General features: G+C 48.3%; 8 protein-coding genes across 8 annotated transcripts; 2 read left to right on the forward strand and 6 right to left on the reverse strand.

Annotated features, from left to right (window-relative positions):
• Window positions 1-279: 279 nt before the first annotated feature.
• Window positions 280-723, forward strand: MYCFIDRAFT_76767 (uncharacterized protein; the record flags this gene model as incomplete). The annotated part of the gene is made up of 1 exon (XM_007922295.1): window positions 280-723. One exon carries the CDS (start codon window positions 280-282, stop codon window positions 721-723), a length of 444 nt encoding a protein of 147 aa, XP_007920486.1.
• A 123-nt stretch (window positions 724-846) lies between these two features.
• Window positions 847-2,022, reverse strand: MYCFIDRAFT_76768 (uncharacterized protein; the record flags this gene model as incomplete). Its single annotated transcript, XM_007922296.1, has 1 exon — window positions 847-2,022. One exon carries the CDS (start codon window positions 2,020-2,022, stop codon window positions 847-849), a length of 1,176 nt encoding a protein of 391 aa, XP_007920487.1.
• Window positions 2,023-2,788: 766 nt separating this feature from the next.
• Window positions 2,789-3,942, reverse strand: MYCFIDRAFT_120272 (cation-independent mannose-6-phosphate receptor CI-MPR; the record flags this gene model as incomplete). Its single annotated transcript, XM_007923870.2, has 4 exons — window positions 2,789-2,962; window positions 3,020-3,343; window positions 3,428-3,527; window positions 3,584-3,942. The coding sequence occupies 4 exons, from the start codon at window positions 3,940-3,942 to the stop codon at window positions 2,789-2,791; spliced, it is 957 nt and encodes a 318-aa protein (XP_007922061.1).
• A 490-nt stretch (window positions 3,943-4,432) lies between these two features.
• MYCFIDRAFT_76770 (uncharacterized protein) lies at window positions 4,433-5,275 on the reverse strand (the record flags this gene model as incomplete). Its single annotated transcript, XM_007922297.1, has 1 exon — window positions 4,433-5,275. The coding sequence occupies one exon, from the start codon at window positions 5,273-5,275 to the stop codon at window positions 4,433-4,435; it is 843 nt and encodes a 280-aa protein (XP_007920488.1).
• Window positions 5,276-5,643: 368 nt separating this feature from the next.
• On the forward strand, window positions 5,644-6,963 carry MYCFIDRAFT_28383 (uncharacterized protein; the record flags this gene model as incomplete). The annotated part of the gene is made up of 1 exon (XM_007921672.1): window positions 5,644-6,963. The coding sequence occupies one exon, from the start codon at window positions 5,644-5,646 to the stop codon at window positions 6,961-6,963; it is 1,320 nt and encodes a 439-aa protein (XP_007919863.1).
• A 16-nt stretch (window positions 6,964-6,979) lies between these two features.
• On the reverse strand, window positions 6,980-8,905 carry MYCFIDRAFT_126812 (uncharacterized protein; the record flags this gene model as incomplete). Its single annotated transcript, XM_007923871.1, has 1 exon — window positions 6,980-8,905. A coding segment is annotated over one exon (1,926 nt), but the record flags the coding sequence as incomplete, so codon positions are not given.
• Window positions 8,906-9,152: 247 nt separating this feature from the next.
• On the reverse strand, window positions 9,153-10,300 carry MYCFIDRAFT_49038 (carbohydrate esterase family 1 protein). The gene is made up of 2 exons (XM_007921872.1): window positions 10,177-10,300; window positions 9,153-10,117 (listed from the first exon to the last, which is right to left on the reverse strand). The coding sequence occupies exons 1-2, from the start codon at window positions 10,240-10,242 to the stop codon at window positions 9,329-9,331; spliced, it is 855 nt and encodes a 284-aa protein (XP_007920063.1). The 5' UTR covers window positions 10,243-10,300; the 3' UTR covers window positions 9,153-9,328.
• A 4,045-nt stretch (window positions 10,301-14,345) lies between these two features.
• On the reverse strand, window positions 14,346-14,775 carry MYCFIDRAFT_27771 (uncharacterized protein; the record flags this gene model as incomplete). The annotated part of the gene is made up of 2 exons (XM_007921644.1): window positions 14,346-14,499; window positions 14,555-14,775. Coding segments are annotated over 2 exons (375 nt in total), but the record flags the coding sequence as incomplete, so codon positions are not given.
• Between the last annotated feature and the right edge of the window lie 251 nt (window positions 14,776-15,026).

Below are 15,026 nucleotides of genomic sequence, written 5' to 3' on the forward strand. Positions count from 1 at the left end.
AACTGCTCGCGAACTAAGAAATTTTAAAGTTCCTCGGCTATAACTAATTAGAGTCGGCTTTTAGCTCGTTTTGAGCCGCAGTAAGCCCAAAGAGGCCCTATTTTTGTTGAGTCATTATATTTTAGAAGTTATTATATTTTAGATAAGGGATAAGATAAGAATGATGGAGCTCTGGCTAGCAGCCTTAGGAGTGGGGAAAGGCAGATCGTTATCGCATGTGAAAGCAACTTCAAATTTCACCACCCCACTCCTCCATCATCGTCGACACGACATATCGGAATGGCAGACGAACACAAGGCGCCTGTGCAGCTGCCGAGGGTGGCCATCACATTCTGTACGCAGTGCAAATGGATGCTCAGAGCAGCCTATTTTGGACAAGAACTCCTGTCCACCTTCGGAACAAGCATTGGGGAGGTGGCATTGATACCAACGACTGGAGGACTATTCCAAGTCAATTTGACCTACAAGCCTGTGACTTCTGAATCGGAAGGTGAAGTCCAAGCCAGCGAGGTTTTGATATGGGACCGTAAGACGGAAGGTGGCTTCCCAGAGACCAAGATTCTGAAGCAAAAGATCCGCAACTTCATTGAACCACAGAAGAATCTTGGCCATTCAGATACACCATCAGCGAAGAAGAAGTCGGATCACACTTCAACACAGGAAAAGGCCACGAATGGAGTAAACACTGGAGAAGCTGCACACGAATGCCTGGACTGCAAATGAGACTTTCATGTCGCACAATTCAGCTTAGATGTCTTGGAGACGGTTTGGTACTGTCTGCACATGCAATTCGATATCCTAATCAACCTAAGAGCAACCCTTCTTAATTGGTCTAGGCCACACTGTTTATCCCGGAGTGCTTTTGAAAATTGCACGCAACTCCTCTCTCACCTTGCTACCGAACTCTTCCACCGCCTTTTGCTCTTCCACAGTGGCTCCCTCAACAGCGCCAAACTCCAGCATCTTCAGTACAGGTCTCATGTTCAGACCTTTGCGATCTGTCCTCATCGACAGCGCCCATTCCTTCATATTCTCTGTCACGTCCTTGACAGATATCGTCTCGATCCTCCTATGCGAAATTTCCAGCTTCAGACGATCGAGATACTTCGCATTCGCAAGCTTCTTCCAATCACGCCTCGCAATCCGGTCGATCATACCCAGCTGGATCGTCAAGTGGCTAATATGCTGCGCAGTGAACTTGCTTGGAATCCATTTCGCAAATGCCTGGCCTACGAGGCGGAAATTACCGCTGTAGATGATTCTCCCAACTTCTTCGCGAATAGGCCGACATGTTCGCATGAGGTTCTGGACATGAGAGCGTTGACGCGAACTTTTGCGGAAGACCGCGCTTTGATCGTTACCCTGCTGAGCAATTGAGCCAACGTGAATGGTTTCTTCGGGACTCTCTCGCAGGATGCCGATAAGCCCGTAGATCTTATTGCGGATCTCGGTTGGGAGTTTCATGAAGAGATTGGTCGGAGGCGGAGCAGATTTTTTTGTGATTCTTTTTTGCTGCGGCTTTGCTGTCGCATTTTGGTTGGCAGGCGCTTTGGCAGTCCCTGCGGCCGAATCACATACTTTAACAGATGATGGTGCCATGGCGGACGGAGTCTTCTTCTGCGCAGGCGCTGTGAGAGTCGCTGCGTTCGAGGCATGTATAATTGGAGCTATAATGCGGGTCTGCTTCTTTTTGCTTTCGGGCGCCGCCAGACCAGCTTCGGTCGAAGTCCTCTTCTTGCTCGCCGATGGTATGACTGTGGTGTTCGCTAGCTGCTTTGCGGAGAAGCGCGCGGTAGTGGGAGCTGTGGAGGCCGGATTCCTGATTTTTGCCGGTGTGGACAATGTTGGACCAGTCTTTGCTGGTATAATTCTTCTGGCCGCCGACTCGGAGACAGGAAGTGCCATCCATTTTCCGTCAGCATGTGGCGGAGGTCTCGCGACGCCTACCGTACGCCTCTTGCTGGTCGGCATAATTGTGTTTGGCACTAGATTGGTCTTTCTGGCGCTCATGTTGGTCGCCATGGCGTCGACAAGATTTTTGAAGATAGACGAGGTGGCTGATATGGAGTTGGTTTGATATGGCGATGCGACGTGGTGCGACTCAATATGTGGAAGTTGGAGAAAAGATGATCGAGGTGCGCGTGACTGAGATAGATATATTGTCAAGTGTCACCTGGAGCCTGAAGGCGCATGTGTGAATATAGGTAAGAATCAACCCGTGGTCCGAGCTTGTGAGGACACAAACCATAAATTGTCCTCAGGCATGTGACTTCCATACGTAGCTTTCCAACTCGTTCATTCGACCCAGCAGAGGTCCCATTCTTCGCCTTCTGATCGGGAGAAGGACAAACTGTTTGCATCTTGATGTAGTTGCGTCGCTTTCCGCATAGATCTTCTGAATTTTTGGAGTCGCCATTAGGGTCGGGAAGACTCTGCATTCACTCCTCGCATTTTGCTCAAGAACATTGCTCCATCGTTTTTGCTCATGTGTGGAATGCAGAAGTTCCATACATCTTCTAGTTGAAATATCTTCTGTTGGTGCCATTTGCTCGGTTCAGGAGCTTATACAGGCATTCTGGACTGTTTCGCTCGTACGTCGGCTGGGTATCAATCAGTTTGAGCAAAATATCTTGACCAACTTGCCGTTGGTCGCATTTTGCATCAAGGATCGTTCCGAACGATCCGACATCCTGCTGACCGACAGGTGTAAGAGGCACCAGTCGCACGTCTGATGTGTTTGTCCTTGAACGATTTTCAGTTTCTCTATGGGATGATCCCTCAATTTGATCTAGTCTTCCCACTCTTCATTGAGCTCGTCAATCAATCTGTTTTCGGCATCGCTGCTGTCTCCTCGAGCACGACCTCGACCGTTTCTATTACCGTAGCCATTGCTCACTCTGCTGTATCCTCTCCTCGAGGGCATGAATCGCGCACAAGACGAAGTCAAGATAATGAAGAGATCCTAGAAGATAGTATCAGCGCAAGGTATTCTAGCCAAGCTCAAGCACAACGTTCTTACCTTGAAGAATCCAAATATGCCTGCCCACATATTGTAGTTCGGCACTTGTTGCCATCCTCTCTGCTGCAGTACAGCACGATTATACACACAACCTCCCACAAAGTATACGATGATTGCAATTGTTGCAATCACACCAAACACGCCCGAGGGATTCAGCGAGCCGCTCTTAGTCGTGTTCGCCGTAGCACAGGCTGCGTTCGATCTTCCTTCAAAGAAATACGTGCATTCATCCATCGTTCCGACAAAGCTGAGCTGAAGTGTAGGTGCCAGTGGATCCTTGTCGCATAGCATACTGATCACAGTACTCTTCGTCCGTCCCGAAGACTTCTTCGAGTCCTTCTTATCGCCATCGTTCTCCTTTTTCTTGTCACCATCATCGATAATTTCTCGTGCCATGAGATCCTCCACCAAATGCGAACCCCTACTACCCGGCGAATCGCAAGGCGACCCATCAGTATAATTCAAAACCAACTTCCGTCCTCTCATCACCAATGCCGAGTTCTGCATGCTACACACTTCTGTCAGCTAGCCGCCCATGCCTCTTCCATAGCGAACAGCTCTCACCCTATAGAATACACCTTCCCACTGTGCTTGTAGTACGCACTCACATTCCTCCACAGATTCTTCTCAACGCCCACAACATCGTCCACAGGCTCAACAACTGGCCCGCAGAAGTTGATGGTGAAGTTATAGCCAAGATCATAGCCTGTGGCATTCCAACTGTAATCGCGCGGATGTTTGGCTTTACTTTGCGCGGGATCTGGGATCTGTAGTGCGGTGAGATCGAAGAACGAGCCGGTGGTTGGAGAGGTAATTGTGCATGGTTTGTTGTCTTCTTTCGCGGAGTCTTTGGATGATGAGGCGGCGGCGGCTGTCGCTGCGGAGAGGTAGATGGCGAGGGAGTAGTAGAGGAGGGGATTCATGGCGGCGACGGCAGTGGTGGACCGGGTAGGGGGATTGTGCGGTGGAAGCTATCGAGGGAAAGACATTCTTGTGAAAAGCATGCCAGGTGTACGCTGCGAGATGCGACGCGATTTCTCCAGCTACCTAAGTTAGGCTCGGTGATGGTGATGGTGGCCTGCATGGTGCCGGTGCCGGTGCCCGAGAGGGTGTGGCTGGGTTCCGCGAGCTTAAAACGTGGCACTTTTGATCCTCCCGTCCTTGGCCTACCGCATGTCTCCATTTCTGCTATCTTCTATCTGCTATAACGCTTCGTTGAGAGGAATTCGATGCTATCGTATTGTTGCCGCCTCATTGTGAAAGGGCAGCAGGATGGACGACGATTCATCTGCACAAGATGACGTCCGTCGAACTTCTACTTCCCTCACCGAAGCAGTCCAGCCAGACACCACGACTCTTTTAGTCGAGCTCAATTGTTCGAGCTGAACGAAGCCATGTGTACTGAGAAAAGCATCATGTCGTACTCGCCTCGACAGCTTCCTTGCCACTCTCATCATCCATCCTCATCTCTGCTAACATTTCGTTCACACTCTTCTTGCCAGGCTGATGCTGGTCGGCTTCCGTGTCCGGGACCTTCTCGATCTTTGGAGTGCCTAGAGCGATGGACATCACGGTCAGCACGGCTTTTGGATTCTTCAGCACTGGACATCGCTTACCGCGCTCCTTCTCGGTGGCTTCATCCTTGCGGAGTTTCAGCACTGCCCAGCGCATGCCCAAGCTCTCATTCCACTTGATAGCATCGCGTTGCTTCTGTCGAACGTTGCCTCTCGAGTCCGTGAAGGACCACTTCTGCTCGAGCATTCGCACTAGCTCCGGTGACTTCGGCTCGAGAAGTTGTACGCGCTCAATCTGGTACCAGCCATCGAACTCGTACACACGGGCAACTTGCGGACCACGGCCCTGTTTGAATACTGCGATCGGTGCGGCGGCATTCTTCTCGTCCTTCGAGTCGTCAACTGCTTCGGGCTCTGCGCTGCCTTCCGCACTGCCCTCCATGTCATTCGGAGCTGGCAAAAGGTCGAGACTCGATTTGGTGAAGATGATATGGTCATCATCCCATCTTGGATTTGCACCGGCGAACAGCACGATGTAGCTCGGCCGACCAGGAGTCGCGGCGGAATCATTCAGCGTGCCTCTGAGACCTTGAGCGAATCTGCCTGGCTGCGCATCGTTGTCGACCGGCCAGAAGTAGTTGCGGATGTCTTCCAAGGATAGCAAATGGTCGTCTAGCTTTTCACCGACAGCCGCACTTGACTCGCTCTGCCGGCGTCGTCCAGGCGGCACGTACTTGCTCATGTCGCCGACCTCATTCAATGATGATGCATGGAACTCATTATGTTTATGAACAAACGACAGTGAAGCAGGACCCACTTGCAGCAAGAACACAGCTTTCAGAAAGTCCTGGCACTGTTACACACACTTCGCAGAGTGTCAATTGTGATGTTCAAAGGCAAGTCATTCAAATTGAAGCATACAGTCAATTAATGAATATTCCTCAGCAATGAGCGCTTCTCGTGCCATAGAAAGGGGATGCTGCTCACAGAACAGACGATAGCATGAAATGCCTATCATAACCCCGATAGGGCAAGGGTGAGAACGTCAAAGACCTGGCACAATCATCCATCAACTCTTGTCGAACATCTATCGGACAACTCATATGAACAATGCCATCACAGGAAGAAAGCGTGCTCATAGTAGGAGCTGGGGTCTTCGGTGCTTCAACAGCTTTTCACTTGGCCAAAACATATCAGGATGCTTCGAAAATCACAGTAATCGACCGCACTCCAGCGCCACCAGAGCCTGCAGCGAGCACAGATATCAACAAGATCATTCGAGCCGATTATAGCAGTGCATTTTATGCCGACCTCGCCTATGAAGCCATGGATGCTTGGCAACACTGGCCGGAGCTGAAGGATTACTACCATCGAACGGGCTGGATCATGCTCGACGAGAACGACAGTGACCTAGCATCTCGAATACGTCAAGTATTCAAAGATAGAGGTACTGACCCGACTAGCGATGTAGCACTCGAGGATCTGTCAAAGCATTGGAAAAGCATCCTCAAAGGCACAAACACATCAGGTTTTAAAAACGCCTACTTCAACCCCGAAGCAGGATGGTGCGTTGCCGCAGCCGCTACAGCAAGTATCATGAAAGCCGCCATTTCTCAAGGCGTCAACTACATCGTAGGCGACATCTCATCCCTGATACACGAAAACAACAAGATCTCCGCCGTGCGCACCAAATCCGGAGAGGAATACACCGCCTCAAAAATCGTCCTAGCAACAGGAGCCTGGACTTCCCAACTCCTCAACCCAATCGAAGACGACCTCTCCATCCCCCATTCCGATCGAATCGAACGCCAAGTCACAGCCGCAGGCGTAGCAGTCGTCCACTACCGAATGACCGACAGCGAAATGTCAAAACTCTCAGAAATGCCCGTCGTGGTGTATGGCAAGAATGGAGAAATCATCCCACCACCTCAAGAAAACCATCTCCTAAAATACACCAACGCAAACACATTCACAAATCTCACAACCACAAAATCCGGACACAAAATTTCCATACCTCCTGAAAATATAGATCAACGCATCGTCCCCGAGATTTTAAAAAACGAAATGCATGCGAATATGACTCGGAATGTCATGACCAAATTTTCATCGAGGGAACCTGAGTATTGGCGTATATGTTGGGATTCCATCACTCCGACGCAAGATTGGTTACTCACGCAACATCCTGATCAAAGATTAGAGAATTTATTTCTTGCTGTTGGCGGGAGTTTTCATTCGTATAAGTTTTTGCCGATTCTGGGGAAGTACATGTGTCGAGTTCTCAGTGGGGAAGGGAATGGGATGGAAAAGGATAGGGCTTGGGGTTGGAAGAGGGATTTTGAGATTGGGAGGAGAGAGCATGGTGCGCATGAGAATACGTTGCCGAAGAGGGATTTAGGTGACATTTGGCATGGCGTGGAAGCGAAGGTGTAGGTGCGAATGGATCTGTCTAGATACTGTCGAAATTTGTGTTAAGGAAGTCTTCCATGAACGCCCATTCTTGATTATCAAAGACATTCTGCCACGTCGTTGGATCGGCGAAAATGTCGAGCTCTGGCTGCTGCTGCTGCTGCTGTTCTTGCTCGAAACTCTGCATGGCATAAGGTATTTGTGAATCTGTGGTGGAAGAGCGAGGGTCGATTTCTTGCGCATCCGTTTGTGAGAAAACAGCCTTCAGCAGTTTACCCGCTCGTACGCCGGTGCTGCTCTCCTCCCTCTTCTCGTGGCAAACTTTCTCCGCTTGCGTCAATAGATCAATCATACTCCTCTTATCCTCCGAGCTGATTGACAAGGCAGGAGTCTTTCGGTCTTGACATAAAATGAGACAGAGAGTCGTTACTCCCATAAGGAAGTCGTGCCAAGTGACAGAGCTGAGTAACCACCGATCGTTATAGAATTGTCCACCAGGTTTCCATTCCGGGTACATGTCTAGAAAAGAGGTGACGATGGCTCGAGCTGCGTCAAAAGCTATGCGGATACTGGACTCTCGACCAGAAGTGATGTGCTTGCGATGCAGTACGCAGCGACACTTTTCGTACATGAGCTCGATACATCGTCTTGTGACGATCAACATGATCGGGCCTGCGATAGATCTCGAGACGTTCTTCCAGCGAAGGACCTCAAGAAGTGATTCGTAAGTTGCTCGAAGCTGTTCGTCGAGAGTGACGAGCTCAGGCTGCTGAACCATTTCATTCGTACGCGTAGCGTGCTGCAAGATCTTTTCAAAGTCGCCCATTAGCTTGTGCTTGGAATTGTAGAACATGATCTTCGTCACTTCCGAGCCTGGTTTCGGCTGTGGTAGGCTTTTCATTTCTGGGTCTAGGTCGAAATCGTGGTAGTTGCCTGGTATCCGAGTGTCCCAACTGGTACGACGATGCACACAGTTTGGTAGACCGAGTTGGAAAGAGTTCAAGAGATCAATCTGCATGAGGGCAGACCATGCTCGGCGTCGCATTTCGCCTTCGAACGGCGTGATGTTGGGGAAATGATCTGGATCTCGATGGTAGCCCATGCAGAATGCAACCTGGGCCAGTGTGCCCATCAGCATGCCCAAGCTCCAACACAAGTACAGTCCTTCTACAAGCTTGACTTGGTTATAGGTAGTCAGAGCTTCGACGGCAAATCTCCGAGGTCTATTATATCTTCCTATTGCTAGGCAGTGCGCAGCTGCAAGACCGAATTCGAGAGGCTTGTCCTCCTCAGAGGGTACGAACGGTCCGCTTCGCACGGACAGATGGAAGATCGAGAAGAGCAAAGATATCCAAAGTGGGGATATAGCGTACTGAACCTGCCAGAAGGCTTCATACTGCTTATGAAACTGCCCGACATGGACGAAGGGCGATGCGATGCCTTCAGCTCGGAAGTAGATGGCGAGCCGCCGATCAGACTCTGTTCTTGAGGGCAAATACCGAGACAAGATGACTGGTAGAGGGAGGGCCTGTACGCCCCCGAAGAGTACATCAGAATCGTAGTATCCGTATGAATGAAAATCGACATCTTGCTCGCCGATGACATTTCGAAGCTCGGCAATGTCCTCTAACATGGCGGCATGGTGAGTCGGCCCCGTGTAAATCGAGGTGCCGTCGTCGACATTGCTCCTTTCAAGACGTGCGGAGGCATCCGAGGAATTGGTTTCCGGGCCTCGTGATGATGTGTTGACGAGATCTTGCAGCGCCTGTTCGAGGTGCTGAAGTCTGCTTTCGGCTCGTGATGCGCGGCTGCTTTCTGCAGTCTCCTTTCTCCCGGGCGTCCTGTTATAGGAGCAACTGGATGGATCGCCTCTCTTTGTGCAAGAACTACATGGCAGCTGTCTGTCACACTTGAGCTTGCGTGTCCGGCATTCAACACATGTCAAAGATTCCCGATTTCGCGTGATCGGTTTGCTGCATTTCTTCCTGACACCGCCAGTCGGAGGAGGCCTTGTTTTTCATTCAAGTACCCGTAGTATTACATCTCATCATTCACTCATGGCCGTCTCGTCGTTGCAGTGCGTTCAAGCTTGTGTCTCCCGCGATGACGAGCTGAGGTTGGCGTGTAGAATGTCTCCGAGGCGCTCCTTCAAAAGCTTCAAGATTTACACCATAAAGCGGGCAGGACCACGGGCATTGTCCGCAACGAAGATTGAGTACTCGTGCATCTTGTTTTCGTACATCGTGACTATTTAGGCTCATCTATCGACCCATGCTCCTTGCATCTACACTCGTCTACAATTTCTGCCGTTTCCTTGGGTTGTCGCTGTGGGAAGCAGTCCATCAGCCTGCGCTCAAACGCAGCTGCGATTTCGAGGAAATTCCACTCACTACGCAAGCAGGTACTTAGCGGCGTGCTCCACATGATCGTTTGCGAATGTTGAGATGAAGAAGTAGCTGTGGTCATAGCCGTCTCGGTAGTTGACAGTCACCTTCTTGCCTGCGCTCTTCGCTGCTTTCTCGAGGTTCTCCGGCAGTAACTGGCCTTGCTTGTAGAAGTTATCGCCAGTGCCGACATCGATATAGATGTCTGTGTCGTTCGGGTACTTTGCAATGAGCTCAGTCGCGTCATGTTCCGCCCACTTCGACTTGTCGCTGTCACCCAAGTACCCACTAAAAGCCTTCTCGCCCCATGGACACTTCGATGGGTTCGAGATTGGCGCGAACGCCGAGACCGACTTGTACTTTCCTGGGTTCTTCAGGAAAAGTGTGAGTGCTCCGTGACCTCCCATACTGTGTCCAAAGATCGAGACTCTGTTCCCATCGAGCTCCTTAAAGTGGCTGAAGAGTGCCTCTGGCAGCTCCTTAGTGATGTAGCTGTACATCTTGTAGCCTTTTGCGTATGGCTCCTTTGTGGCGTCCACGTAGAAGCCTGCACCTGAGCCGAAGTCGTAGGCATCATCCTCGCCTGCAATGCCCAATCCTCGTGGGCTTGTGTCAGGGTATACCACTGCAATGCCCTTTTGTGAAGCCTTGTTCTGGAAGAATCCTTTCTCTGCGCCATTGTCGCCGGTACATGTCAAGCCCGCGAGGTAGAAGAGTGCGGGTGCCGGTTTTGAGGAGCTTGCGGTAGGTGGAAGATAGAGGTTGAGCTTCATGTCACAGCCAAGTACTTGCGACTGTCAAGAGGATTCGGTCAGTGATTGTCGCAACGCAAATATCCAATGCCATGATATACCTTGTGTTGAAGCTTGAGCAGCTTGCCGCCGAAGCTGTTGATGGTTGATTGCGTTTCGAATGCCATTATGCTGTAGTATCGAAGAGTGAGTCGGGTGGGAGAGACAAAAGTTTTTCGATAGAAAGAGGAAGAGACTTGTCTGGATAATAGTTGCATACAAGTGTTTTGCTAGAAATTCTGTGACTGAATGGTCAGTAGTGAGGGGTGATTCGTGGTGGGGAACTGGTGTGACGTCCCCGGCTCGCATGGAGGGAAGGTACATCGAGAAAAGGCAGTAGTTCCCGAGCACGCTACATGGACCAGAACTCTTCTTCAGTCAAGAACCAAACCGCACGAATTCCGCATTACTCGTCCCGCGCCTCCTCTCTAGCTTCGACATGACTAGGAGTTTGCGTGAAGAGTCCAGCGCTATATTCTGGACCATAGTCTCCAGAGACGTCTGAATGCCACGCCGCTGCTGATCGGAGAATCGCGGAGTGCTGCACGAACTTGTCATGTATCGTGACGAGGCCACATGCAAGGTTTCCGGAAGAGCATCCCTTTGAAAACTCGTGGACAGACGCAGCTAGAGCATTAGCGGCGGGACATGGGAAGTCTGATCGAGCTACCCACCTAAATTGGGTGTGGAGCCCGACTTCCCGCCCGCTCCTTAGCTATTAGAATCCAGGGTCGTCCGATCTCGGTTTCTACGCCGCTGTCTACTATAGAATCTATATTTATCGGTATAGACCGTTATTTAAGTCGTTAAGGTATTGTTAATCGCTATAGATATTGCGGACCTTCTTAATAGCGAGACGTACGATTATAACGAGCTAATTGCTACTGCTAAGGACCTATTTAACGCATACGATATCGACCCTAATGCTATATTTCTAGCTACTAACGACAGCATTATAGACGCCGAGTTCCTATCGTCTCGTAAGCTACGTAAGGCTATAGCGAAGTCGTTATTCGAGGCTTTAACCTACGAAGAGCCTATAGTAGACAAGCGCTCCGAGCCTCTAATTATAGCTAATAACCTTAATAGCTAGAGGCGCACTTGCTATATAGCAGAGTCTAAGCCGGATACTATCTAACCTAAGTCTTAAAAAGCTAGCTTTTACTATCTATTAGAAGGTATTAAATACGAGAGGTAGGTGCGGCTACTAGTTAAAGAGATATTCGAAGGCGTAGATAGCGATAATCTATAGTCGGACTATAACCCTCGAAAGCTGTCGACTCGTAACTCTAGAGGCTAGCGACTGCTACTAAAGTAGTTTAATATTATATAGCCGGCTATTATCTATAGGATAATAGTATTGTATACTAACTAGTATGCTAAATAGAAACCTAAGTTTAAGAAGGTCGTAAACAGTAGTAAGGAGGTATAGGTTTCGAAGCAGAAATAGAAGCTAGTTACGACTAGAGAGCTACGAGTTTTTATCGGTCTAATAATATATATATTAGCTATACAAATGGACGATAAAGCCGATTACTAGCGCTCTAATAGGTATTAGCCCTCTTATAATATCGCTAGATATATAAGTAAGTATCGATTTCGATAGATTAAAGCCGCTATATAGTTTAGTAAACCTATCGAGAAGAATAGTAGCTTTCTACTATAGAAATAGGTCGTAAACCTTGCTAGCATACTAAGGAAGGCCTTTAAGCAGTATATAGTGCTAGCGAGTAGAATTAGTATAGATAAGGTAATAGTGCGCTTCTATAGGCGCTCTTTCTATACTATAATAATAAAGGGCAAACTAATACTAATTAGGTTCTATATTCTCGCTCTCTACGAGCGTAGATATCTATATAACTTCTTATTCTCGTCGCCGAAGAAGCAATAGGGGTTTAAGGTTGTTAACGGTGCGGAAGAGTAGAAGAATCTAGTCGAGGTGCTAATTAAGTTAACTAAGGCAGAGAAGAAGGCCGCTACGAAGGCGAGGAAGGGTATAGAAACTCGGGCTCGTAATAGAGGTAGAAATAGTAGTATAGACACTAGCAAAAATGGTAACGACGGTCTACCTACTAAACGACGACGGACAAAGTAGATAGCGTAAACTAATAATGTTAGTAATAGTAATAAAATAAGAGAAAGTAGGTAGCTTCTAAATCTAGCAGCTTCTTATATATAGAAGGCTAACCGCAGGGTCTAATAGCGACTAATCTTATTAGCTCGCTTAGCTCGCTTAGCTAGGCTGTTCTTCGGTTGTTACTATAGCTCCTATATTCGACTTACTTCTTCTATTGTTATATAGACAATTTATTTAATAACGTACTACTATTTCGGGTCCTACGACACTATAGAATCGCGGCGACAGGTACGGTGCGTACTAGCTCCAAATCTTGGCTATAGTAGGGCGCTGTATTCTATAAGGTATAGCTCTATAAGGATTAGGCGGTAAAACTAAAGCGGGACGAGCATCTACCCCCGAAGACTGTCTAGGAAGCGATAACACTCAATCGGAAGTCTATACGTTTCCCCTTCGACATACTAATAGCTAGGTATTACTATAATGTTGCCGCGATACTATAGCAAGACCGAAACCTCGTTTAAGTCCTTATAACTAGTTACCGGCTATTCTAGCGAGTCTAGCGATAAAGACGCTAACCTAAGGCTACTAACGACTTTATTACTAAGCACGTACGCCCTTACTAGATTGTTCCTTAATAGCTATGCTATATACCTGTATAGGCAGCTCTATATAACGATAAGATAGGCAGAGTCGACATCTACGACTAATTAAGAAGCTATTATGCTATATAACACCGTTCTATAAAGCTATAGCATCCGCTGTTCTACTTCTTGCTTAATACGGCCGTAATTAACGCCTACATTCTATGCCAAGACTTTACTACTTCTAAGGACAAATACCTTACTATATAGCGCTCCTTCCGCTTTCGACTCGGCTAGAGTTTAGTAATAGAAGGCAGTAAAGAGATAGAAGCAGAATTAGGAGATACTAGCTTAATACCTCGTAACCGCGGTAGGTTTATATTAGGCTATATATATAACTAGTACTACGGTCGTCCTTCTCGGCGCTTCTAGTAGAAACGAGGCGACGTTATTCGAGCGCAAATAGATACCTTTAGGCTTAGTAAGGACTATAAGCATTATATAGACGGTAGACTACTACAGAAACAGCGCTGCGACATCTATAACTTTACTAATACCGCACTTAATATTAAGTCGTAGACATACTATTAAACAAGGCGATATTGTATTAATTGTAGACCTAGTTAGGCTTTATATAAAGACTGCGAGTATACCTAGCACAACTACCGAGATTTAATCGCCTCTCTTAACTACCGGCGTACTATACCGTAACGTTAACCTATAGTTTATATAGCTCCCTTATCTTTAGTATATCTCTATAGTTGTTATAGCTAAAATTCTTTAAGAACGCGTAGATAGCGTCTATATAAGTCTCTAAATACATTATCCGCAACTGTAGCTATATAAACTCTCGAAAGTTAACCTCTTCCGGCCTCTTAACTTCTATAAGGCTCGGAGGACTCGAGGCTAGGTCTAGCGTCGACTTAGACCTCTTTAGCTTCTTCTTTAGTAGTGTTATAGTACTGTTTTAAGACCTTATTGTCTTAACTCGCGCCGGCAGTAGTAATTAAGCCTCTAGCCTTAGTAGCGAGGATTTAGGTTCTATAGTCGTAGCATCTCTATATTCCTTTATTTAGTTAGTTAGCAACGACTACTAGCGGCTACTAGCGGCTTCAATACAGCTATATATACAGGTGTTATAGCTATTGCTAGCTATTGCTATATTGCTAGCTATTCTATAGAAGAAGTAATATTTAAACTACTCTTAGAAGCGCCTCTGTCCGCTATCTAGATAGGCTCTCGAAGAGGCAGCCGCTTAACTATTATCGTTACTACCAGCGAATTCGGTCGGCGGAGGGCACTAATTAGTGATCTGCGGCTGTTCGTCGACCTACCCATTTTGCTAGGCTAATGGAACTCTCTGAGACCGGAAGCATGGGTTTAGCGCCAACCTACACCCACCGGGCTGGCAAAGGGATGGAGCTGGCTCCGCTCAGGAGCCGCTTGCGAGCTTCTTGCGCGGCTGAAGATACCGTAGCGCGTTGTTATGGTTGTGCCAGCAGCATTTGGAGTAGTTGAGAAGCCTTCTGTGAGACACCTGCCAAATACCCTTGGCGTTTTGAACCGTCTTCTAAAGCAACTCTTCGCAGGTCCAGTCTTCGTAGTAACCATCCGGAAGATATCGCCTCACCACCAGCGGAATCTTCTTCTCTCGGAGCTCCTTCAAAGCGATCTGGAGCGGATCGGTCTCAGATTCAACGTCAACTAGTACTGGAGCACCCAGACTGTAAAGGCAGGTCAGCATGCTCTATTCGAGCCACGGCCTCCTGACCAACATACCTGATCTGCAATGCCCGTGTTCCCAGTACTCTTGCACGCTCATACTTGGTCATGTATGGCGTTGTAGTTCTCTTCTCATTGGCAATCTTTTTGCTTTTCACACCTTTGACCGTATTCGCGCCTGGTTGCTCACCGCTGGGCACTATGTTGTTGGCATTCGCATCGGCGTAGTCAGTGCTGTTCAACTGCTGCTGCTGTGGCTCGCCGTCTTCGCCTGCTGCCGGTCAGAAATGCCCCAGCGACAATCATGCGCGCGAGAGGCAATCAGCACGCATTTTGATACCACTGAGAGCGCATACCATTGTCCCAGTTTTCCTCGTACTCTTGCTCTTCGATCAAGTTGTCCTCGACATCTCTGTGGCGGCATCAGCATCCTGCGATCACATCGACGCTCTGGAAGCGCATACTCGAGGTTGCCATATTCGACCATATCATCGTCGCCGCCTTCGTACTCCATCTTGTCTGCTGTTGC

This window comes from Pseudocercospora fijiensis (genome assembly GCF_000340215.1).
Source record: "Pseudocercospora fijiensis CIRAD86 unplaced genomic scaffold MYCFIscaffold_1, whole genome shotgun sequence".
Lineage (NCBI taxonomy): Eukaryota > Fungi > Ascomycota > Dothideomycetes > Mycosphaerellales > Mycosphaerellaceae > Pseudocercospora > Pseudocercospora fijiensis.

What these genes read in the sequence shown, in the direction of transcription:
- MYCFIDRAFT_49038 (XM_007921872.1), bottom strand. Translation starts at nt 10,242, where the DNA reads ATGGCATTCGAAACGCAATCAACCATCAACAGCTTCGGCGGCAAGCTG. An exon ending in TGCTCAAGCTTCAACACAAG is followed by an intron (nt 10,118 to 10,176) that starts GTATATCATGGC and finishes TCCTCTTGACAG; the next exon opens with TCGCAAGTACTTGGCTGTGA.